Source organism: Equus caballus, chromosome 8, assembly GCF_041296265.1.
Source record: "Equus caballus isolate H_3958 breed thoroughbred chromosome 8, TB-T2T, whole genome shotgun sequence".
Lineage (NCBI taxonomy): Eukaryota > Metazoa > Chordata > Mammalia > Perissodactyla > Equidae > Equus > Equus caballus.
Genome location: NC_091691.1, coordinates 42,029,868 through 42,054,125, shown reverse-complemented (window position 1 = coordinate 42,054,125; position 24,258 = coordinate 42,029,868). Strand labels below are relative to the sequence as shown.

At 47.9% G+C, this 24,258-nt stretch overlaps 1 protein-coding gene across 16 annotated transcripts in view; it reads left to right on the top strand.

Moving 5' to 3' along the window:
- MTCL1 (microtubule crosslinking factor 1) overlaps positions 1 to 24,258 on the top strand; it is a 135,307-nt gene that overhangs the window by 73,209 nt on the left and 37,840 nt on the right. For 7 of the 16 annotated variants that reach the window (XM_023647438.2, XM_070220573.1, XM_023647442.2 and 4 more), the window contains exons 4-7: positions 8,730 to 8,789; positions 9,925 to 10,002; positions 13,975 to 15,276; positions 16,396 to 16,551. In XM_023647438.2, the coding sequence (XP_023503206.2) occupies positions 8,730 to 8,789; positions 9,925 to 10,002; positions 13,975 to 15,276; positions 16,396 to 16,551 (1,596 nt within the window). The remainder of the gene's footprint in view (positions 1 to 8,729; positions 8,790 to 9,924; positions 10,003 to 13,974; positions 15,277 to 16,395; positions 16,552 to 24,258) is intronic. The other 9 variants (XM_070220567.1, XM_023647444.2, XM_070220572.1 and 6 more) reach the window with 2 other exon arrangements.

The window sequence follows — 24,258 nt, the reverse complement described above, 5'->3', positions numbered from 1 at the left end:
GCTTCTTAGCCCATTGTGTTCACAAAAGAATACAGCACCAGAGATGCTAAAACTGGCTTCCTTGCTTGTATTTATTTACCTATTTTTTTGGTGAGGAAGATTTGTTCTGAGCTAACATCTGTTGCCACTCTTCCTCTTTTTTTGCTTAAGGAAGATTCGCCCTGAGCTAATATCTGTGCCCATCTTCCTCTGTTTTGTATGTGGGTTGCCACCACAGCATGGCTCTATGAGTGGTATAGGTTTGTGCCTGGGATCCAAACCTGTGAACATGGGCCACTGAAGTGGAGCAATGTGGACTTAACTACTATGCCACGAGGCCGGCCCCTGACTTCCTTGCTTTTGATCTTTCCATTCTTCCACAGAATGCCTGCTCCTAGCTGCAGCCCTGCCCTGGTGGAGCAAGGCAGCCCCTCCTTCCTCTCTGCTCGGTGCCCTTCCTTGGTCCACTGCTGGTATTGTTCCTGCCATGATGTTCTTTGCTCCCAGGTTATATTCTACTGGAAGCATGTTTATTTTCCAGTGCTCAATGGCTGGCCCCTTCCACAACATCCTGACGGCTCTTGGCCCTCCAGGGGTTTCTCATGATGCAAGAGCAAGTCTGATCCTGCACTTCACCCTACAGCTCAGTTACTGGGCTTGCCTAATTGAATCATCTGCAGTTCCTGAACGGTGGTGGAGCCTAATGGAGAATCGAGAGCTTTTGCTCCATAAGAATCATGAAACCACGGGTGAGCACCCCTCTCCTTACATCACTTACAGTGTGCCTTGGTGTTAGAGGTGAGAATCCAGGTTGCCAAGACCAGGAGATGAAAATTACTGAAGATGTACACAAGGGACAGGAATGGTTTTATGCAAAATGCTAGCCAGGGACACTTTTGAAATTTCAGAGCCTTTTGGTGGATGATTAATGGACCTGAGCAGTGGCTTCAGATAACAGGGCTTCTTGGCAGACACGGGTCAGCAGTCAGCCTCCGCCTCGCAGGGGGGGCCTCTCCGAGAGGAAGCCATCAGCCTGGGAAGACGAGTAGAATCTCAGATCCATTTGCTTCCCCAAATGTCCATTAGGCCCTTCTTTGTCTTCTGTATGAAGATGTATTTGATGCTCCCCAGCAGCACAGAGCTGATCCTGCCTGGGGCTAATCCTCCAGCTTCATGTCCTGTCCACATCTGTCTCTCTTGAGGGGCCCATGCCCATCAATCTTGTCTTTTCCTCCTGGGGAGGCCAGGCAAAGGCACCACAGTATTAGCTTTAGTGGGCATGTTTGCATTATGAGTTAATTCTGTTGCCCTCAAATATATAGCATCTTTTCGAATTTAAAAAAACTTACATATTAATTTTGACTCTTTTGGAGAAATAAAAAAAAATCTATAAAAGAAAACACGAAGTGACCCATAATTCTATTGCCCATTGTTGGTAAGACCTGTTAGCATTTTAGTGTATATGCTTCCAAATATTTCAAAGACAAAAATATTTAATCTTGGTGTGAGATTGTATTAAACTTATGTTTTTTATCCTACATTTCAAAAATTGGCATTTTATGAAAAATTTCTCATATCATTAACAATTTTTAGTAATCATAATTTTAATGGCTATACAATATATTAATTGCTTTCAGTGAAATTGGAAACTTACACGCCTAATGTTTTTCTCCCCAACATTATGAAAATTTTCCATAGTAAAACTTAAAGAATTTTATAGTGAGGACCCATCTCCTCACCACCTGCCTTCTGCATTAACATTTTACTCTACTTGGTTTATCACACATCGCTCAGTCTACCTATCTGTTGATCTCTTAATGCATCTTACTTTTTGATGCATTTGGAAATAAGTTGTAGACACCAATTCACTTTTCCCTAAGTGCACATTGTTAACTAGAGCTTAATTTTTGCTTACACTTTTTGAGTTAATTTATGTATACTGAAATGCATAGATCTTAAGTTTATATTCACTTTTGTGACAAATGTCTGCATACATTTTAATAGTCTAACAGTGAACTCTATTATTTAGAACAAGTGAGAAGGTCCAAAGGGTGTCATGGCAGATTATTATGAAAGAGCATCACAAGTAATTCAGAAGTTGTCCATATGCTCTTTTGTTTGCAAGCTAAACAAACAAAAGCACTAATATTTTCTCATGTTACATGCACCTGAAAAAACAATGAGTGAGGAATTTTCTCTGAAAAGTGAGCAGCATTTTATCGTTACTTGTAATTTTTGACTTTTTTTCCCCCCAAAGTACTTCTTACTCTTTTATATTATTTCATTAGACTAGGAAATAATTTACCTCTCTTGATGGACGGGTATATTTCTTTCCAGTAGGCCAGGGGGAACCAGGAACAGATTATTTTTAAAAAGACACAAGCCTCATCTTTAGTTCTAACAGGCAAATGGCATCCATTTCTGTAGATGTGCAATGTTTATGAATGCCCAAGGACCACTTCTTGGTCACCTACTGCGTCCTTGGGGGCTCCCGAAGTGTGGGTTCTAGTCTAGCCTTTCATATACTACTTGGTGGTGTTGCTGCCTGCCTACATGGATGCGCACACTGAGAGCTGGGGTTCCTGCAATTTTGAGGAAGGACAGTTTGTTTTTGATGCAGTCATCATTTTGGTCTTCTGTTTTTCTTTTTTGCATATTAGTGGTAATACACAGTTTCACTTTGTCATCTGGTTTGTTTTGTGATGTTTGACTGAGACTGCTGTGTTGTAGCAGGTTGTAGCCAGCAATTTTTTGATTACTAGGCCTCAAGATACGTCTCTAAGGTTTAAAGCGAATCAGCCAGAACCCTGTGTAAAGCAGTATGTGTTACGTCCCCTAGATTTGCATGCGCAGTGACCTGTCATTTGTATCATCCTGTTCTTTTCCCAGGAGAAAGTGGTGTTTGATAGGCTGAGTGTGCTTGTGATCTCTGGCCACCCCAGGGGCCTCGGGGCCTGGATAGTGCGGTTTGTGGCCAGGCTCTTGCCCTCCTGGCTTTCCTCCTCTTAGCCTTGGCTGCTGGGGTCTTGAACCAGCTCTGAATTTTATGGCTGTACCTTTCTTCAGCCGAAGTGTCTCAGTGTAATTTTCCTCCTCTTCTCCTCATTTACTTTGTGGTATTTTGTCCTCTGATAACAGTTTTCGGTCTTTTCCAAATAAGGACTTTGCTGTCTGCAGCCTCAGATCCTTTCAGAAGTCTTCAGTGTGCCAACAAGTATTTCCTGGCCCTGAGGTACCTCGTGAGCAGAGCAGTTTGCAACCATTCCTGCGACAGTTGTTTGTGCTCTTTTGCTAAAGAAGAGAGAGACTCTCTGGATGAGAAAACAGCAGTTTGGGGCTCAGCAGTTTGGGGCTCAGCAGTCTCAAGAAAACAGAAAGAAAAACAGCCCAAACTGGGAGATTGGGCTGTCAGAGCCTGGCAGGCAGCTCTGAGGGGCGGAAGGCTGGGGCTGTGATCGAGGGCTTCGAGTCAGGGTCCGGTTGGCACCCCATCTCCAGGTGTGCAGACCTTGAAATGTGGCCTGACTGCTGGCCGTGCTCTCGTCTGTTAATCAGGCGTGATACCCATGCCCCTCAGGGCTCTCGGGAGCATTGGATTAGATGAGACGAGTAAAGGAGGAGGTTAGCATTGTGGCTGACAAGAGTAAGTGCCCAAGAAAAGGCCGTCGTTGGTCTCGTCGTCACCCTCCCAGACAGGGTGGCTGAGAAGGCCTTTCCTTACCATCCTGGCCATGAGGGTTCCCCGCCAAATCCAAGGGGTCTGTATGTTGATTGGGTCCTGCAGTGGAACTGGTGCAGCAGAGTGTGGAGACCATGGCCTGAAGGCAGCCAGTCTCCCTGAGGCCGGCTGAGGGGCCGGTGGAGGGGAGGAAGGGGCAGGGTCTCCAGCCAGGACCTGGTGCTTCTAGCTGAGGGAGAAGCTAACAATTCTCCTTCACATTCTCATAACACTTAAATGGTAACTTCAGTATGGGTAAAGAATCTTAATGTCCTCCTGAAAGGAAAAGGAAGGCCTATGCACCTTCCTTTTCTTATTCTGATTTTATAACTGTGTGAGCTATAAATCAGCCCAAAAAACCCAAGCAACTTTCTAAATAATAAGAATCTGTAAGAATTCTGAAAATCATCTGCCGTTATGCCCTCTTTCCCATACTGACTCATAATTTACAGCATCCTGATTTTTATTTGTCTCCTTTTATTACCAACCTAAATTTTAAGCCCAAAGTCTGTCTCTGAAACACTTCAGCCATTGAGAGCTTGTTTGTTTCTGTGAAATTGCTGGGAAGAAACTGGCTAAAATAGGAAACGTTAAGAATTGACATGAAAGTCCAGACTGTGGCCTAACTTCCTATTTTACTTAATCATATTCAGTACTCAGCACATGCATCAGCCTTAGATGGAGTCAATTTAGATTCACAAACTCAATTTTTTCCTTTTCAATAGGAATTTAGAGTTGATTTGCTGGCAGCTGGCCAGACCAAAAAGAAAGAGCAGGATGAGTCAGCAGGCAAGTCCGCCGTCCTGCCTTCCGTTTACTTGATAGTCATTTCCCCCTTTCCCTTAATTGTCTCTTGGAAGAGCCTCTCCAGTGGATCTCTGAGTCATCCAGAGGAGTGAACTGGCCATGAATAACACTCATACAGATCACCCTACCTGCAGGCTCCCTTGGCCACCAAAGCACTCAGCACTGCCCTGGACGAGACTCTCAGCAGGTGAGGCTGGGGCCTCGTGACTGCTTGGCACTTGGTGAGGGAGCCAGGTGCCTGGGACCTGCCATGCGGTGGGCTACCAGGCCAGTTCCCCTGACCCTCAGGGACTTTCTGGTCTTTTAAACCAACCATGTATGTATAGGTTATACCCCAAGGACCAGGGTAATAGAAACAATATCACCTTCTGGAAAGAGACCCAAGAAGCTGGTGAATAACTTCTGATGAAGTTGCAGTCCTGCATGGGAGACCAGCAGTCACTCTGTCCTCTCACCTCTTTCAAGTAGAGATTTTCACTTCCTGTTTTTTTTAATTGTAAAGGAAATAGTATTCACTGTAGATAATTTGGAGTATATGAAAAGCCACAATAAAGAAAATTAAAATCATGCATAATACTATCACCTGACGATGATCACTTATTAACATTTTGATATATAATTCTCCACTCTACATTTCTAACATTCTCGTGTGATACATACGTATATTTATAATTTATTAGATATAAATTGAAATCACAAAATACATGCTGTTTGTAACCTGCATTTTCCTTTTAATGTATTTCCTGAATCTTTTAAAAATTTTTTTTAAAGCTTGGCACCTGAGCTAACATCTGTTGCCAATCTTCTTATTTTTCTTCTTCTCCCCAAAGCACCCCCCCCCCCCCCCCCCCCCGCCCAGGTACATAATTGTATATTCTAGTTGTGAGTGCCTCTGATTGTGCTACGTGGGACACGGCCTCAGGGTGGCCTGATGAGTGGTGCTAGGTCCACACCCAGGATCTGAACTGGTGAAACCCTGGACTGTCAAAGCAGAGCGTGCAAACTTAACCACTGGGCCACGGGGTGGCCCCTATCCTGAATCTTTAAGTATTCTCTAAAAACATCATTTTAATAACCTCCACAGTATTCATTTACTGTTAGAAAAGGCACTGTGATGAGCATTCTCACCATAAATCTTCACACGTATCTCTGCATTTTTCCTTAGGGTAGATTCCCAGAGGTGGAATTATGGGTCACCCGGTAGCACTTGTCAGGCTGAGTTGCCCCCCTGAATGCCAGAGGACTCCCCACTCACGTGGATCTGAGTGGAAGTGCCCGCCTCCTGACACTTGCTGACGCTAGGTGTCCTATCTCTTTGAGTCTGTAAATCTCTAAGTGAAAAAATGATAGCTTGTTGTTTTAATTGCTGGTAATCATCTACTTATTGGCCCTTTGTTTATATTTTTATTAAGATGGTTTTCCCATTGCTTGCATAATATTACTCTTTTGTCTGTCGTGTGTTAGAAAAATGTTTTTACCGTTTTGTCAGTTAGGTTTTACACTGTACATGGTTTTTTTTGAAATATAAAAAAATTAAAAATCTTACAGTCCACTTGATCAGTCTTTTCCTTGGATGTTTCTGCTTTTGTTTTTGTGTTTGTAAAGGCCGTGCTCCAAGAACAAACAGAAATTTATCTCTTCCTTTGTAGTTCCTTTATGATTTTTTCCATCTAGATTTTTAATTCATCTGGAGGTTTTTTTTGATATGTGGTATGGATACTTGGTATGGGTCTTACAATTTTTTTTCCTGTTTTAGCCAGTTTTCCCCAACATATACCAAGTAGCCCATTCTTTCCCATACTGTTTTAAAATGCTCCTGAGGCCAGTAGTTTGCCAATCCCTGTTGTAGATGAATTTTTGAATCATTTTGGCAAGTCCATCCATACTCTTCCTACCCTCACAAATACACGGAAAGTGTATCCACACACACACACTTTTTGTATATATGTACATATATTACATTATGGGGGCGGGGAGGGAGGTATTTGGTTAAAATGACATCATACTTAAAAGGTGATTTGGGAGAAATGGGTTTTCCCATCAGGTAGCATCAAATATTCTTTTATGTCCATCCCCAAGGTTTTATGGTTTCTCTCATATAGGTTCTGCAAATTTCTGGTTAACTTTAATCCTTGCAATGTTTTCTATTGTAGTTGCCCTTGTGACTGGGATCTGCGTTAGAGGGGTCGTCCCATGAGACCCCGCCTATTCGGGATTCCCTAGAAGGATCACAGAACTCAGAGGCAGTTGCATTCAGGGCTCAGGCGGGGAAATGACCCGCCTGCGGCTGGGCTGGGAGGAGCCCATGCAGTGCCTCCCTATCCTTTCCCTCCTGGCAGGAGTGCTCAGAACATGCTGCTTCCTGCAGAACTGAAATGCAGCATCCCGTGGTTTGGCATAGATTTTAAGAGACCTTTGTCTCCACTTCCAGCTTTCCTCTAGGTGTTTAGCTTCCTTTCAGCACATGTAGAGTCTAGTTGCTGTTCGCTGGGAGTGTGACGCAGCGTGGGTGGCTTTCAGACCCCCGTGGGCCTAGATGGCTACCACAGCCCAGAGTGAAATCTCTGACGTTGAGGCCTTAGCAATAGTCTCTCTCCTTGCTTCTTTATTGCAACTCTTCCCTCTTGTGAATCATAGGAAGTGTTCATCTCACTTAGCTCATTCAAATCAAAGAAACTCCTTAACTGCAGCGTGAAGAATCCTGGAAAACCTCCTTATTATGGGTGGAAGCACTCGAACAGCTTCTTAAGACAGGCTTAACCTAACCTGTTGGAGGAGACGGTTCTCTTTGAAGCTTTGACTCTGCTTTGTAAAAAGGCTGTAGGAGATACAGCCGCTCCTGCTGCTGCTTCTGCTTCTGCACGCGGAGTTAGAGATAAGCACCCCCCGCCTTGGGTGACCAGGGAGCGCCCACACTCCTTGCTGATTCTGTAACCTTGTCATCCCTTCTCTCAGTTACCTTTTTTTCTCCAGGCCTCCAGCCTCCTAGAGGCTAAGGGGCAGCTAGAATTTTAATTATTTCTTGACCTTGAAATTCCTCTGACAAATGGCAAGGCCTGGCCTTCTGAGAGTGAAACACTTCAAGTGTAAACAGTACTGAGGAAATTAATGTAAGGTCTGACCTGACCTAAGTGACTTGTCTAAGAGCCTCCTTCCCAAGCAGTTTTGAGTGGGGGTGGGGGTGATGGGAGGGTGGTAGCAGCCAGGGAATGAAGCAGAGAGCCAGGGCTCTGCACCCACCTCATCAGGATGAGTTCCCGGAGCACCAGGTCCCCGCCTCAGGATGAAACTACAAAGGGGAGGGGCGGCCATCAGGAGGATCTCCTCCCATTCACTGGCTTCCATGGTCTGAATGAAAGCCAGCAAGTCTTATCTTTCCAAACTGCTTTTTTCCAGCTTGTCTCAGGATTATATTAATCCTTTCAGTCTTCAAATTCCTTTGTCTTCCCCTAGGATGCTTCTCACTTTTCTTCCTGTCCGTTCTTTTCTGTCTTCCTACTTTAGCAGGAACTGTCTTGCGTCCCTGTTATTCTGTTTCACACTTGTGTTTATATTTCAGACACATTTCTTGCCTGCATCCGGCAAAGGTGCGCTGGAATGTAGTAGCACTAGGCAGGACCCAGCCCACTGAGGGACGCAGGCGAGGCCACTGCACATAGGAGCCAGTTATGAACTCTGCGACCTTTGTGATGTAGGTTTAATCAAGAATTGCCGTGGGTTGTTCATGGAGAATGTTGTGGCCTGCCTAGATTAGATTTTCTCCATAAACGGGGGCCACCCTTTTCTTCTTTCCTAGCACTTTTTTATCTAGCTATTTTCTCAGAAAACAGCAATTAATTTTTATATTAGCCCAAACAAAACATAATTAGGAAGGTAAGGCAGCTTCAGAAATATTGCATATCTATCTCCAAAAATTCCTTTCTCCTCTTCTCATCTGCCTTCCACTGTTACAAATGATCCAAACCACCCTCCTTTTTCATTAAACTGAGTAATTGAGGAATACTCCAAAGATGGTAATTAGGTTTTAAAGCATCTTAGGATTTGAAGACCTCACCAAGCTTATTCAACTGCATTTTAACGTCGACTCTACGTGGTTTCTTGATTCCAGTGAAAAAAAGAGCCTCCATCCATCGTGTATGTCCCCTTGCAGTGGGGACAGTGTCTGCCTAGCGCTGGCTCCCGCATATGACCCTCCGTAACAGAATGTCACTTGGATCTGTTTCAGAGTTCCCTGAAAAGAAGAGGCGGTCGGGAAACGTATAAAGAAAAGAAAGCTTTTAACCAGGTAAGCAGAGGTTTCATTCTAATGTTACAGCTCCTCAAGAGGCAATTACCTTATTTTGAATTTTCTCATAAAGCGTCTGCATTGCCTTTAAAATATTCAAAGAAACATTACCTGCCCCCAAATTTAGACTTGTTCAAAACCTTTATGGGGTGAAAATTGTCTTTCCAAAGCAACAGCTTCTCCCTTTTGTTTCTCACACCGAGAAGCTGGTGATCTCTTCAAGAAAGAGAAGAACAGACGAGCTTTGTGTGAAACGTCATTCGGCGTAGCTTAGGGCTCTGGCAGTGCTCGCAGCTGCTGAATGTGTTTCGGCCTGTAAAGTCGTTCACAGCAGAATAGTACAGTACTGTGGTGTTGGTCATTCACGAGGCATTATTTTGGCTGTTGATTTTTTTTAAATGCACAAGTTGAATAGTGTCTTAAATTGTCCTAATTGAAAGTGAAACATTCTCACCAAAAGAAGATAAAAGCATAGCCCTTTCTATGTACCTGGTATGTGTTCTTTAGAACTTTCTTAGCTTTTCTGAACACTTGCTTTACTGGATTCCTTTCTTCTTCTTCTTTTTTTTTAATTGCTGCTAGTATTAGGTGTTGGAGAGAACAAAGGCATTATTGGGATATCAGCTCCCTGAGCTCTCAGAGCAAGTAGTAATTCGAGAGACGCAATGAGTCCGGGTAACTAAGAGCTCTGGGGCCTCAGTGCTGGCCTGCCCCTGCGCATTCCACACTTGATTCCCTTTGGTTTCCTGGTTCTCCAAACTCACTGGTCCCCAGAGTACCCTTCCAGGAGGGCCAGGCTGTGTGAACAGTGGGAATGCCTTTCTCTTCTACCTCAAATCTCTACTCCCCAAATCTCCTTTGGAATCTATTAACCACAGGGAAATTAAAATCTATCATCCCGCTGCTGGGTGCTCTGGCCCTCCTGGGCTTTGAGTATGTCTCAGTTTCCTGGCTCTTGACCAGGGAAGAGCTTTTCCTTAGCAGGGTGACCGCTGCCCCGTTACAGAACGAGCAGTGTGGCATCGCATTCACCTGTGGGTAAATCAGTCTGAGGACAGCCGTGCTGCCCCCTCCCGGAGTGTGTGCTAGGTCCCCCTCAGCCTGCAGTGTCATTGAGAGAGGAGTTTCTGTTCAGCAGAGTGGTGGAGCGGAGCGCCTTGGGAACTGCAGGTCTGCGACCAAAACTCAAAGGAAACTGGCGCCCCGGCGCAAGGTAGGAACGCGAGGAGTCAGCACTTCGGGTGCTGGCTAGACATCTGACTTGCAAGCCAAAGAATATATACCCATCGCGATATATTTTTGTTGCTTGACAAGGCCTTTCTGGCTGGTGGGGCGGAGGGTGGGCAGGGGTCCTGTGTGTGCCTCCTCCATGCTATGCTTGCCTTCTCTGCCTGCAGCAGGAGCCATGGGTGGAAAGTTGGACTCGACCTTCTGCTTTCATAGTGCATTCCTGAGCTATCTGTCTGATGATCTCTTGAAACCAGAGCTTGATATCCTTCGGCTTAAGATTTGCCTAGACTCCTCCCCTGGCATTTGGCAGAGTTTTAGAAAGTCTGCGTTACAAGTATCCAGACTCTGACTGCTTTAGCGGAGGCTGATTCCCCATCCTATTGGAAGGAGTGGCTTTCCGCCCCAGGACAGGCTGAGCCCAGCTCCCGGGGCCTCCCCCTCCCACGCGAGTCAGCAGGCGCAGTGCCCGCTCCAGCCGCCTCAACCGGAGGGAGGCAGGCTGGCCCCTTTGTTCACTGCACACACTCCCTCGGCTTCAGAGATTGTCTTTCTTTCAAAAACTGCTTTAGTCTTGGTGGCAGGCCTGGTAGTGCATGGGTGTTGAGTAGAAATGATGGCATGCTTTAATCAGATGTTAGAACTCCTGGTGTGTGGATAGTTTCTCTTTTTAAGGAACAAGAAGACTTTTTGGAAATTTTATCAATCCTCAGGTAATCTATGAATTGGGTGCTTGTCAGGGTATGTCATACAGCATTGCCTCTAATTTAACTGGCCTGGGTTTAGGTTTAAGGAGACAGAGGAGAATGGGTCTGGTTTATAGTCAGACTTGTGGGGAATGGGGGATGGGAGTGGGGACGGTGTGAGGTTCAAGGTTTCCAGAGATGAAGGTGATTTGAGGGCTCTGTGAGCTTTTCCACCCTAAGCACTTATAGCCGAGTGTTTCCGAGCCCTTGGGGAGGCACAGGTTCTGTGTGCCTCTCAGAGATCCACGCCTTTCCTCAGTTTCTCAGTTCAGCTTTTGGGGGAAGACCCTCAGGAGCAATCACCTGAGACCCTCTGACCCTGGTTTGAGACGAAAGCTTCCTGAGCTGTACAGGTACTCTGCCCCTCCTTCACCCGCTTCCGGCCTGGCCTCCACCATAGCAAGCCCTCACCAGTTGCAAGTTTCCCTCGAAGTGGGATCAGGGTATTGGTCGCAACAGGTAGTCCTGCCTATTCCGGGGTCTTCCCAGGCTTGAGGTGGGCAGAGAGCAGAGTCCCCTCATGGCTAGCTGATGACATATTCTTTGAGCTCTGCTGCCATCCTCAGGACCTCAGGCCCAAACCTGAATTTCTCTGCTTTAGGGTGGAGATAGGATCGTTTAGGTGATGTAGACAAAGGACAGACACTGGCTATCAAGTTCATGACGGAGCTGTGTGTCCTGCCCTGTCTTCCTGTCTCGGGCTTTTTACTCCCAAACTAATCCGTTTACAACTATTGACAGTCTGTCTCCATTGATATGTGTGTTAGCTTATTTAAAGTCCACTCCTTCACGTGAACAGCAGAGACCACTCTGTGTATTTGGATACATAGAGTTCTTGCAAATCTATGTTTAACCAAAAAGTGAAAAGGTGAAATTTCTGAGAAGCTCGGGTCATTTAAAAGTGACACGCCAATTTCTGGTACATAGTAGGTACTCAGTATTTACTGAAAGAATAAATGAATCAACAAATAAACGTGCTTTTCCTTTAGTTTTAGGGTTAAATACAATATATGTCTTTTACAGCCCATGTACTCTCTGCAGGCCATTTAAAAAAATACATATCATTACCTCAGCGGTGGTGCTAACCCATTATATTCAGTGTGAGTGGGGCAGACAGCTGTTATTTCCAGTTAGTCACAGAAACCCTTTTTATGTCTGCTTAACCAAAAACAAACCAAATCAAATCCTTAATGCGGTAAGTTCTTAGAGCACGAAGACCATGTTCTCCTCCCAGTGACATTTATGTGTTACTCTCCTAATGTGCAAAGATGGGGAAAAAAACAGAGTTACTGGCTCCTTTCCCCAATATTAATTGCGTTTCTGACAAAGCATAAATTTAATTTTACGGTGCTAGAATATGGACCCTGTGTGCAAACCACTTGGCTGTACATTATTTCATTTGACCTTCACAATGACCTTGTGATTGAGTGAGGATCCTGCTTTAGACATAAGGAGACTGGTTCATCAGGGCTGTGTAATCAGCCATGGTGCCATGGACGGAGGCACTGTGGTTGACCCCAAGCCAGGCAGGACTGGTTTATCCTCTGCTAAGAGCATAGCAGTGGGAACGTTGTCCCTCACAGGGCACACAGATAGCACCAGGGCCTGCTTTCCACATGGCACTGGCTCACAGTTGACCTTAGGTTTTCCTAGAGTCTTCCCTGTCACATCACTTTTTTTTCCTTCCATGGGTTTGTGGTGTGGCGGGGGGGGTCTAGGTGGGCTAGAAGGAGGAAAGTTAGGGGGCACCAAGGGAGTTCTTTCAAAATCTTTCTGCCCAATGGTGAGTGCAACAAGAACATGGCGGAGAATGAACCATGTTCTCTGAGTGTGAAAGCTACATCAACTCCACTAACCATTTGAGCACAAATGGTGATCTGAAAGAGTTCATTCTCCCCCCAAGGGTTGGCTTGTTCCAGAGACTGGTTGGATGACTCTCCCTCCCCTGGCTGATGGGGTGTCACTACCATGAAGCATGTTGTTGAGTTTCTCTGTGTGATGGAGAAGCCTTTGCTGAAGTCTTTGTCCCCGTGACAGCCTTTTGAAACTTATGATAGCCAATCAAAGAGGAATGATTAATGAAACTGGTCATTTCTCCCACTCACTGAGTGTGAGTAGTGAAACATTTGTACAAGCGCAAACCAGAGTTCATGCAGGTTCAAATCATTGACACCTCTGCTGGAAAGGCAGATTTGACTTTCCACTTGGTCCAAAAAGTGCCTTTTTGACCTCAGCCAAGCAGTGTGGGCTTTTAGCACAGAGAGTCCACTTTGGTAACCCTCCAGAATCCTCTGATATCCCAGTGAGAACCACTTCTCAGGTTTTGAAACACTTAGGTCCTTGCCTTGGGTTTCTGAGTTTGATTTCCTGCCATGTTACAGCAACTAAAGGGAGCACGGATCATAACCAAAGGCTCTGAGGTTGCACGTGCATGGCAAGAGGTTGTGAGTAACCAGGTGTTTAGGTTTGCAGTAACCGGTTCATACTAACCATCAGAACTTGGTACTTACTCTGCACCTCGACTTCCAAAGCACCCTCATGCCCATCATCTCATGTTTTTGTCTTCATGTCATCCTTGTGATATGTCAGGGATGGGGAAACTGGGTGAGGAGAGGTGAATTGCCGTGTCTCAGGTTCTCAGCAAATCAGTGGAAAGATGGAATCTAATTTGGGGTCACCAGGCCTCCCCATCCTGGTCATACCTGTGGGTTGCTGGCCACTTTGGATGAGGGAGGTCTCCACCCGGCAGGAAGTGAGTGGCAACAGGTGGAAGTGGCTGCTGAAGCCTGTCTCCTGGCAGCTGGCTGAGCGAGGGGCTCTGGTATTTCTCACTGGTGCTGGTTACTGGTCAGACCGGCTCCACAAAGTAAGGAGGGATCGCCGCATTACTGACGTGTGCTGGGCTCGTTTCATTTACTCCTCTTCACTCATCACCTGATGACGGTTTTCATGTGCACGTTTTTTCTAAAGTAATTTTTTGGTTTCTCTTCTGTGGCAAAGCAGCAGACTCTGTGCCTTTGCCATGTCCCTCCGTGGAGGCCCTGGGCTCCCCTCGGCTTGGTCTTGGCCCCTTCCATGTGTAACTCGACGCACTGACAGAGATTGATGTTTTGTGTTTGCGTGTGTGTTGGGGGCGAGGTGCGAGGGAAATCAAAAACAGGAACATTTGGTATTTTCAAATAACCCTTTCTCGGGCTGTTCTTTCCTGGCAGGATGACAGTGCCGATTTGAAGTGCCAGCTTCAGTTTGCCAAAGAGGAAGGATCCCTGATGCGCAAAAAGATGGCCAAGCTGGGGAAGGAGAAGGACGAGCTGGAACAGGAGCTACAGAAGTACAAGGCCCTCTATGGCGACGTGGACAGCCCTCTCCCCACAGGGGAGGCCGGCGGGCCGCCCAGCACCAGGGAGGCCGAGCTGAAGCTGCGGCTGAAGCTGGTGGAGGAAGAAGCCAACATCTTGGGCCGAAAGATTGTGGAGCTGGAGGTTGAGAACCGAGGCCTCAAAGCGGAGATGGAAGACCTGCGGGGCCAGTATGAGCGAGAGGGGCCTGGCCGGGACCACATCCCAAGCATTCCTACCTCACCCTTCGGTGACTCCCTGGAGTCCTCCACGGAGCTCCGCCGACACCTGCAGTTTGTGGAGGAGGAAGCAGAGCTGCTCCGGAGGTCCATATCTGAGATCGAGGACCACAACCGGCAGCTGACCCACGAGCTGAGCAAGTTCAAGTTTGAGCTGCGGCCGGAGCCTGGGTGGCTGGCGGAGAAGGGCGCGGGCAGTGGGGTCCCGCTGCAGGAGGAGCTGAAGTCCGCCCGCCTGCAGATCAACGAGCTGAGCGGGAAGGTGCTGAAGCTGCAGTATGAGAACCGGGTGCTGCTGTCCAACGTCCAGCGCTATGATCTGGCCGCCCACCTGGGCCTGCAGGCCCCGAGCCCCCGGGACAGTGACGCCGATAGCGACGCGGGCAAGAAGGAGAGCGATGGGGAGGAGGGCCGCCCACCCCAGCCCAGGCGAGAAGGCCCTATTGGTGGTGAGAGTGATTCGGAGGAGATGTTCGAGAAGACGTCGGGCTTCGGCAGTGGGAAGCCCTCGGAGGCGAGCGAGCCTTGCGTGGCAGAGCTCCTGCGGGCCCGGGAGGACTCCGAGTGCCTGGGGAGCATACGACACGAGGCCGAGCGGCTGGAGCGGACCATGGAGCGCCTCATCAGCGACACCGAAGGCTTCGCAGCCGACGCGGGGCTGCAGGGCCTCCAGGGGGAAGGGGACCAGGGAGAGAGGGGCAAGAATGAGCCCCAGCTGCTGGGCACCATCAACGCGAGGATGAAGGCTTTCAGGAAGGAGCTCCAGGCCTTCCTGGAGCAGGTGAACCGCATTGGGGACGGGCTGAGGGAGCGCCTGGAAGGCCTGTCCCCCTTGCCCCACCTCACGGAATCTTCCAGCTTCCTCTCCACCGTGACCTCTGTATCCCGGGACTCCCCCATCGGGACCCTGGGGAAGGAGCTGGTCCCAGACTTGCAGGTAAGGGGGCTCCGGGCTCCGCCTCCCTGCTCCGTTTTACTCCTCTTCCTTCTGGCTGGCATTGCTGCACTCCAGCTCATTCTGCTCACGGCTGCTTGGTTATGATTTCAAACCTGCATTGTACTAAAGCCTCAAGTGTCAACCAAATTCTTTCTATTGGTTGGGTTCCTTTTGGTTATTGTTTTTTTAGTTCTCTTTTATTTCCTTGCTTCTTTTTCCTTTTTCCTCTTTTTTTAACTGCACTGCTGCTCCTGGCTTAGAGGCCCTCCCTCATGACACAAGGCTAATCCCAATGGAAGCGATAGGGATGGACGCAGTCCATCCTTTCTCCTTTTTTGATGTCTCAAACGACCAGCTTTCCTGATGAAGAAGCAAAGAGGAGTTTAAAACAAAGTACAAACTCATTTCAAAGTCAGGATAATTAGCAGACTCGCTCAGGAGTGTGTGCAGCCCTACTTGGGTTTATTGCCAAAGGGACACAGTGCAGTTCTGAAAGGCCCTAGGCAGCCAGGCCCACCCACTCCCATTGGAAGATGAGCCAGGATGGGAGCGAGGAGCACGGTTCTGAGAGAAGGATGGTTTTGATGGAAAATCACGCTGCCGGCTTGCCCCGCTGCCCGCCCCCACGAGCCGGGGTGAGGGCAGAGAGGAGTAGCGTTCGAAGCAAGGACTGCTTTCCTCTGCGTCGCCCTGGGGTGCATGACCCGGCGGCCACCCTGGATTATGGCTTTTGCTGCTCGACCACAAGCGAGGAAGGAGGAGCCTTGCTTCCGTATCCTTCGTGGGTAGCGTGCCCGCGGTTGCGTCTTTGGTTCACGCATCCCCATTGCATGCGCCTCGTGACCAGTGTTCTGCACTCTCCCCCTTTCTCTTCTTGCTTTTCAGATCTTTCAGCCCATCGTTTTGCTCCTCATTTTGGTTCTGTTCTCTTCACTCCCTTACGCCACTGTGTTTAAGTTGGTTTTTCTACTCATGCTGTTCTTCATCTGGTAGTTTTTCAGTCACCCACCTTACCCCTTTTTGTTTTCTTTATCCCCCCTCTCCACACCCTCCCCACCCTCTTGTCCTTTGTTTTTTATTTAAAATTAAAAAAAAAAATCCTTCCCATGCACCTAACAGTCCAAACTGAGAGATCAGATGGAGTGGCAGCTCGGGCTGGAGCGAGGGGACGAGCCGGAGCACCTGCGCCTCCGGGCCGCCCGGGAGCTGCACCGCCGAGCCGACGGGGATGTGGGGAGCTGCCGGCTGGGAGGCCAGAGCTGCTTCAGTCCAGAGGTCAGCACGCTGGCTGGTCCCACTGGCCAAACCCCCTCTCTCCCTCCCGCCCCTCCTTTTGTTGTGTGGCTGGCTGTGTGATGTTTCCTGCCTGGGTCCCAGCCCTGAGGGAACATGGTAGGGTGATGTGGAACCAAGTGGGACTTAACTGGAATCAAAATCCATCGCATGCAGCTGGGAGCTGAGGCTCCACGCAGGGCGAGTGCATGCGAGCTGCTGACACTCCAGTCAGACAGGCTTCCTTCTGTCCGTACACCAGTTTCTCCAGGGGCGTGAATGCGGGACGTGGAGCAAGGCACGTGAGACTGATTTGTGAGCATTATGTGGCTCCTTGTCAAACAGTAAGGGCAGCAGGGAGGAAAACCAAGCGCTGTGTTTGCTGGTCTAGAGGAAACTGTCCTTCCTCAGGTCTCCCGTGGCCCGGCCCGGCCCCCAGTTCTGGTGGCAGTGCTCCAGCTGGGGGACAGAATCAGGGAGTGCATTCCTGAGCTGGGGGCTCCTCAGCATCTCTATCGCCTTAGTAACCCCACATCAGCAAAGCTCCCAGCCGCACCGGTACGCCATCCTGTGAAACGTTGTCAGCAGTCCTGTCAGCGAAAGCTCTCCCATGCAAGTAATTCCAGCCAGGACAGAAAGACAGGCATCCCAGAGGAGTGAGTCTCTGGCTGTGATACTGCCGGTCAAGGCAGGTTGTTACAGGGCTGCATCAATGCACTCTACATTAGGAAAGGTCTGGGTGAAGAATCCTAATTCCCCCGTCCCAGTGGGGCTGTTACTGCTCAGCTCCAGGCATCCTAGTGGCTCCCAAAGGGCAGGGGTGAGGAAGAAGGGGGACTCTCACACCTGGAAGCAAACAGAGGCTCGCTCAGCAAAATAGTCAGGCATCTGACTAGAAAATAAAGCACCCAGAGGCACACAGGGCAGAGCCGCTTGAGCCTTCTGGCTCAGCTTGCAGCTAATGCCTTGGGTAGGCCGCCGGTCCTGCTGTCAGAGGCAAGTGCACAGGGCTGCTGTCTTACCCAGGCATGAGATCAAAGATCTCCAGCCTGGGGCTTTCCCCTTATCCTGTAAAGAGCATGTCACATCTCTCCTCTTGTTGCTTGGGCACACAGTAACATGAAAACTTCTTCCAAAAGCTTAAATAAAAACAAAAACAGTTTTTAGAAACATCCTTTGTGGTCCCACCATCCTTGGATTACCTGGGTGGAGGCCAGCCTCGCCCAAGAAGGTGGCATCCAGGTCCAAGCCCCAGAGGGAGGTAACTGCGGACCACACAGAGGTGTGACAGCAGACATTCTGCATGCTAAGGGCCAGACGCACCTCAGTGCTGAGCTCCAAGAAAGCAAGCAGAAGCCCAGTGTGCTGTCTGGGGGGCTGCTGTGGTGGTCCACGGAGCAACAGGGCACGTGGGGCCCTCCCAGTTAGAAGCTTACACTGCCCGGGATAAGCATTTATAATGTTTCTTTTATGTTTGTTTTCTGAACACTGTCATTGGACATGGAGTTAGACAAGTATTACAGTATATCAACTTTAGTGTTTTTCTCATTCCAGAATGCAATTAAGACATTCCTAGGTTTTATACCAGAAGCAAATAAAACCCCATTTTCCCCTCAGACTTAGTGGTCAGTGTGTCTTATAATTCTGGAGCTGTCCCAGAAAGCCCCTTTGATGAGCCCATGGCCCACACAGGCTTTCTTCTGAGAGTGCAGGTTACTCGGGCAGTAGAAAAATCACAGTTTGGACATTGCAGATGAATTGAATGATCCATCTCCAGGATGGAAACCAAGATGGAAGCCTCAGGAGGACATGCTTCCCAGCCTTCAATTACTGCTGCACACAGCTCTTGCTAGCAGGGCTGGAATCAATGCTGGCGCAGGTGTCAGGGCCCCTGGGCTCTAGTCCAGCTGTGTCCAAGACTAGCTCAGTTTCTCAGGCAAGTCTCTGGGCCTCTGTTTTTTCATCTGTAAGATGTGAGTAAAAATACTGCCCTGCCACCTCATATGGTTATATGTGGATGATTTTCAGAGCCAGTGAGCTCTTGACTGAGAAAGTACCCTAAAAAGTGCTAAGTGCTTTGTAAATGTCGAGTATGGTTGGTAGTAGAGGGAAGTACATACTGCCCTTGAAGATGCCAAGTGGGGAGGGATGTCACAGCTCCCCTGGTCATGGCACCAATTTTCTTTTTCTTTTTTTTTTGCTACGTGATTTTCTTACTATAAATATACAGTAAAAAGAAACAAAGACTACCCAGAGTAGGTCAAATGATAGCATGTGTAAGTCCCAGACAGGCCAGTCTGTGTCCCGTCCTTCAAACCGAGTGCTGACACCAAAACTGGCAGTGAGAAGTAGGGCCTGGGACCAGTTCCCTGCCCACTGTGGCCCTCTCCCCTCTCCCCTGGCTGCGTCCTGGTCCTGTGCCAGAAGCACAACTGTGGCTGGATGTGGCCATCCTCTTCTCCTTGGTCGACCCTTTGGAGAGAGCTGCAGCTCCCTTCCCATACGCGCCGTCATTCCAAGCACGTCCCACACGACCTCGCTTAGTTAAACTCTAACAGTGGTTGGTTCACGCTGGGGTCTGGAAGTGCCTTCTTCCCGCCTGCCGCGTGCGTGCAGTGCTTCAGAAACCAGCAGTGATTTTCGAGAGAGAAAAAGACTTCGTTGAATAAAGCCGAATGTTGTGGGGAAATAACCCTCCTTATTTCAGAGGTAGGTCAGCAGAGCTAGCTGGCGCCATGTGGTGGTCTGGGTGACCAGATGGTGTAGCTCAGAAGGGGATGTCAGGTCTTCAGAGTGACTCCCTCATTCTGCGAAGAGCAGAGTGGGGCCGGAGAGCGAGTGACCTGCCAGTGAGCCCCTGGGTGATGGTGGTGGGACTGGGCCTGGAGCAGGCTCCCCAGGCCTGGGTCAGTGCTCTCCCCAGCCCCCAACGAGGAGCGCTGCCCTGCAGCAGCCGGGACTGGTCACTACTGACCCGCACTGGGCCCAGACACCCCAAAAGAGCTCCGTCTCCTTGGGGATGTTTCTAAGCACGATCATTCAGGGGACTAATTGTATGGCCAGCTCTCTTGCCCTGGGTGTTTCTTCTTTTAAACATCTGTCTGGTTTCCTTAAATTTTATATATTTTAATAAGTCAAAAATACTCACAGTGAGGGGCTGGCCCCATGGCTGAGTGGTTGAGTTTGCGTCCTCTGCTGCAGGCGGCCCAGTGTTTCGTTGGTTCAAATCCTGGGTGTGGACATGGCACTGCTCATCAAACCACGCTGAGGCAGCATCCCACATGCCACAACTAGATGGACCCACAACGAAGAATATGTAACTATGTACTGGGGGGCTTTGGGGAGAAAAAGGAAAAAAATAAAATCTTTAGGAAAAAAAAAACACAGTGAGAGGTGCAGGGTCTGAGGAGCATCGTTTCCTGGAGGGGAAATGGTATGAATTAGGAGTTAAACATCCTTTGTTCTGACTTTTCTATTTATTAAGGCATTTCACACCGAAGAGAAAACTCAATTGTGTGTGCAAGCACGTTATGAAATGTGTTCTGGGACCACGTTGATAGTTCCGTAGGCTTTCCTTTTATTCCAGGAGAGCAGTGTAGTTCCTTGTAGAGTCTGGGTCTGGGGAAGCTGCTCTGTCCCTGGGGTGGATGTCACCCTGGCAGACTGCTTAGTTTGGGCTTTGAGTACTGCATTGGGTTGAAGGATTGTACAGTGGACAGTCTAGGGGGCAGAGCTCTCGACAGGCCTTCAGTGAAAACCGCCCCCCCACTACATCGCGGCAGCTGCTTTCCTGTGAGGCTGTCGTGGAAACAGTACACAAAGCTCCTGGGGTCAGCGAGGCGGCCGGCCAGGGAAACAGCCCTGCCGAAGCCTCCGCGAGGCTCAGACCCTGTGGAGCGCCACGGTCCTTGAGGGATGGGCGAACTGTGTGGGTGACATGCTTTGAATGTTGGAGCCAGTGGAAGGTGACACTGTCACCCAGAACGAGGCTGAGACTGAAGCCCATGGACCGCCAGCAGTCCTCTTGACACCCCCTCACGTTGCCCTGGAATAACTGCCGTGCGTGCTGCTGGCCGGCTCCTACTGTATGCGTGCGAATTGCCTGCAGCCCTTTGCCCTTCCTTACTCGGGCCAGAGGCTGATCGCACACCTGGGATCAGTGGCTTAAGAGGAGAAATGACTCTGAATTTAAGCTGAGGTTGTAAAAAGGGATCAGTTTCTCAAGGTCGTTTGTTAAAGGCCTTCTATGATTTTCGCTTTAGACATTGTCATATTTGGGGAAAAGGGAAAGAAGATAAGTCTTATTTTGGAAGATTTGGGTATTTTGGCCAGGTTAGATTAGTACTCGTAGTACCAGTAGCAGAAGTACTAACAAGAAGGAGCAAAAGGGAAATTGCGTTCTTACACTAGCATTTCAGGAGATAAATCTGTGTCGTAGGGGCCTGCCACTTGGAGGTCCATACACTGAGCTTAAGAAGGGAATGGTATATCCATGCCCAGTCACAGGCAGAGAGAGCTGAAGTCACCTATTAATGCAACCACACAAAAATTAATTGCTCAGAAAAAAACAACCAGGCTTCAGAAGGACAAATATTCATGTTGCCCCTTCATCTCAGTAGATGTTAGCAAGATTCTATCACTACATGCCGGATTCCTCCCTGACTTTGCTCCCTTTGGCTCCTGACAAACCTGCTGAGATTCCCATGTGGTAAGACAGAGCAGGATATAGGATATGCGGCTTGGAATGTACAGGGTGCCTTAAAAATAGTTCTCAATGAGAAGTAGCCAAGCACGGGCACTGGTCAGATTTCAGATATAAATGAAACCAAGCCGGTGCCTGGAGGATTGAGTTTCTGGGTCAGAAATCTCAAAGAGCTCTCTGCCCCAGCTCCTCTTATCCTTTAATCAGTGAAGCCCACGAAGCATTTGCCATCACTTATGCCTCAGCTGTGAAATGCCAGCCACGATGAAATGACGTGGGTTTTCGTGCCAAGTATGTGTACACATGTGTTGACCTCATATTCTACTTTTGAAGCAGTAGCAAAACTGGCTGGAACAAAATGGAACTCGCCAGAAAACGCAGTCATGTCGATGGAGGTAGAATAGAGCCCTGACATGTAAGTGGCATTGCTAGATGTCAGAGTGGCTATGATAAAGCGCATTCCTTTTCTTATTTCTTGAGATAGTGAAGTTATCTTCTGAAGGGTGGAAAGTAGTTTATAAGCCACTTTTTCTGAAGTCGTCCAGGAGGTGAGCAGTGTGAATTGGAGTGGGATGCAGCCATGTGGGGGAAGCATGGGCCGTGGGGTTCAGAACACTTAGACAGGGCGGCTGGTTGTGATGTCAGGACCATGAGTCGCCACAACCTCGCCATCAGGTGAGGATGGTATTTGTTTAAATAAACTGCCTTCATAGAGAGGCCAAGATGAATTTGTTGGGTGTATAATCAGAATCTTAGGTAGATGGGCAAAGGGTGGTTTTTAGAATCAAACCTTTGGGGATTTGGTGATGATGGGGAGTATTTTTTTCTAGAGGAAATCTGTGTGTTACGTGGAAACTTTCTCCAAATGTGTGTGATCGTGTGTGGTTGTGTGGCAGAATAATAATGGACTGGAGCTCCGGTCACAGCGTGTGTGTATTTTGTTTCTTGTAACATTGGAGCGACGGCATCCCGACCAGGAGCAGGTGGTTGTTCGTAGGAGTTTTAATATTCCATTAGCAAAAATGGACAATAAAAGAAAGTAGGACATCTAATAGATGAGGAGGATCTCACGGTTTCTGTTGTCCACCAGTCTCGACAGATGATCCGAAGCCGCTGCAGTCAGTCAGATGGCCCAGAGGAGCGGCCTCGCAGGACTGCGGGGGCCTTTTCTGTGACCCTTCAAAGATGTGGCTCAAATGGAGGAACACAGTTTTAATCAAATGACGCTGAAGTACGAGGCTCATATATTTGTTTAAAATAAAAACCGTTTATATACATTATTTATTAAGACTAAAACCAAACTAAATCCTTTAGTGTAATATATAGAAACTAAATTAGTAGGTCTTTGCTTTTCTTAAAAGATAAGCTTGATTAGGATGCCTGATTTAACATCTAATGTGGAGCTTTGGGCCGCTACCAGATGTGTTAAAATGTGGAGGATTTTTAGTTTAAAGTTAGAGAGTCACTTGTAACTGAAGAGTGGAGCCGGCAGTGGAGTGGCCTGGGCAATGTGACAAAACGTGGGAACTGCCAGAAGGGGTGCCCCCAGGGCAGGGGTCTGGCAGCTTTGTTTGCTGCTCTATCCCCATTGTAATACCTAGCACTGTAGGTGCCCAATAAATATTTGTTGAATAAAAGGCTGCACAAAATATAAAATGTCCTTTAAACATATAGCTGAATTCCCAGGAAAGTTAGGGAAATCTTCAAGGGTTGGGATTGATTTCAGAATTGGAAACCAGAGCAGTATCTGTTGTCTCTAGGTAGATGGGTTAGGGGGGTGGTTTCCAGAATTGGTATCTCAGAGCCTTAGGTCTTAATAGCTCCATAGGGACAGGAGACAGGGCCTTAGGCCCAAAAGGGGCAGGGAAAGAAGTAAAGCAGGACCCCCAAAGGGCCGCACATTTTGGGAGACGGAACTGGAGAGAATCTGCCTCCTGGGAGAGGGAGGCAACAGGGAAGCTTGTCCACCAGCATGACGTCTCCCCGAGTAGCGGTACGGACAGCTGGCCTCACCAGGATCAGGCTTTGAGCTGTTGTTGCCCGGTGGCCCAGGAATCCCCAAGGAAAGGAAAGCTTATGTTCTGTTGCTGGCTTCTGCAGACACAAAGCCAGGCCACGCACAAGATCCAGCTCACTCCCCATTGAAGGTGACCTCACAATGCAAAACTGCAAGCACAAGCCACAGACACACACCTGGAACGAGAGTCAGCTGATGGCCAGCATTGGGCTCCAGCTCTGAGATTCAGATTCTACAATGATCAGATAGAAACTACAAAATAAGTGTGTTCAAAACTATGAAAGGCAGGCAAACGGGAAAGATTAAGTTATTTTAAAAGACCATACATATTAAAAAAACCCAATAAAATAATACTTTTAGAAGTGAGGAATTAGTCATTAGAGTAAATTTAATGTGTAGAGAAACACCTCTCTTCAAAGAGAACTCAAAACTCTGCCTGGTAGATATAAAAAAACTATGATAATCTTTAAAACTAGCAAATCAAAGGAGCATTAGTGTTCTCAGTAGTTCTTGAGTTTCTTGAAAGTAGGATAAGCTTAAATTTCTAGCTTTGAAAATTTCACCCCAAAGTTGGCGACTCCGCAGTGTCTCTGATTTTCTGTCTCCATCCTTCTTTCTGTAAACTCTCTCTTAGTCATACCCTGTGCTGAGGGAAGTGATTTGCCCTTTTATTTTCTGCATTTCTATTCTTGGGCATGATTTTCATTCATGACAACCCAGGTAACATCCGATTAGGAAGAGTAAACAGTATCCTTAGTGAAAAATAACAGATTAGTTAAAGGTAATCAGAACGAGCTAGTAAAATGACACCTATTTTTATGGCAACAGTCTACGCTAATTCCCCACTTTATAAATCCCCTCCCTGCAAGTAGTGTAAACAGTGGGGAAAATGTCATGCTTCCATTTTAACAATGCCTGAGATTTTTAGTGTTTCCATCTCTAAAAAAACATTTTATTTCAAAAGTGGTAGCTCTGACTTCTCTGTCATTGT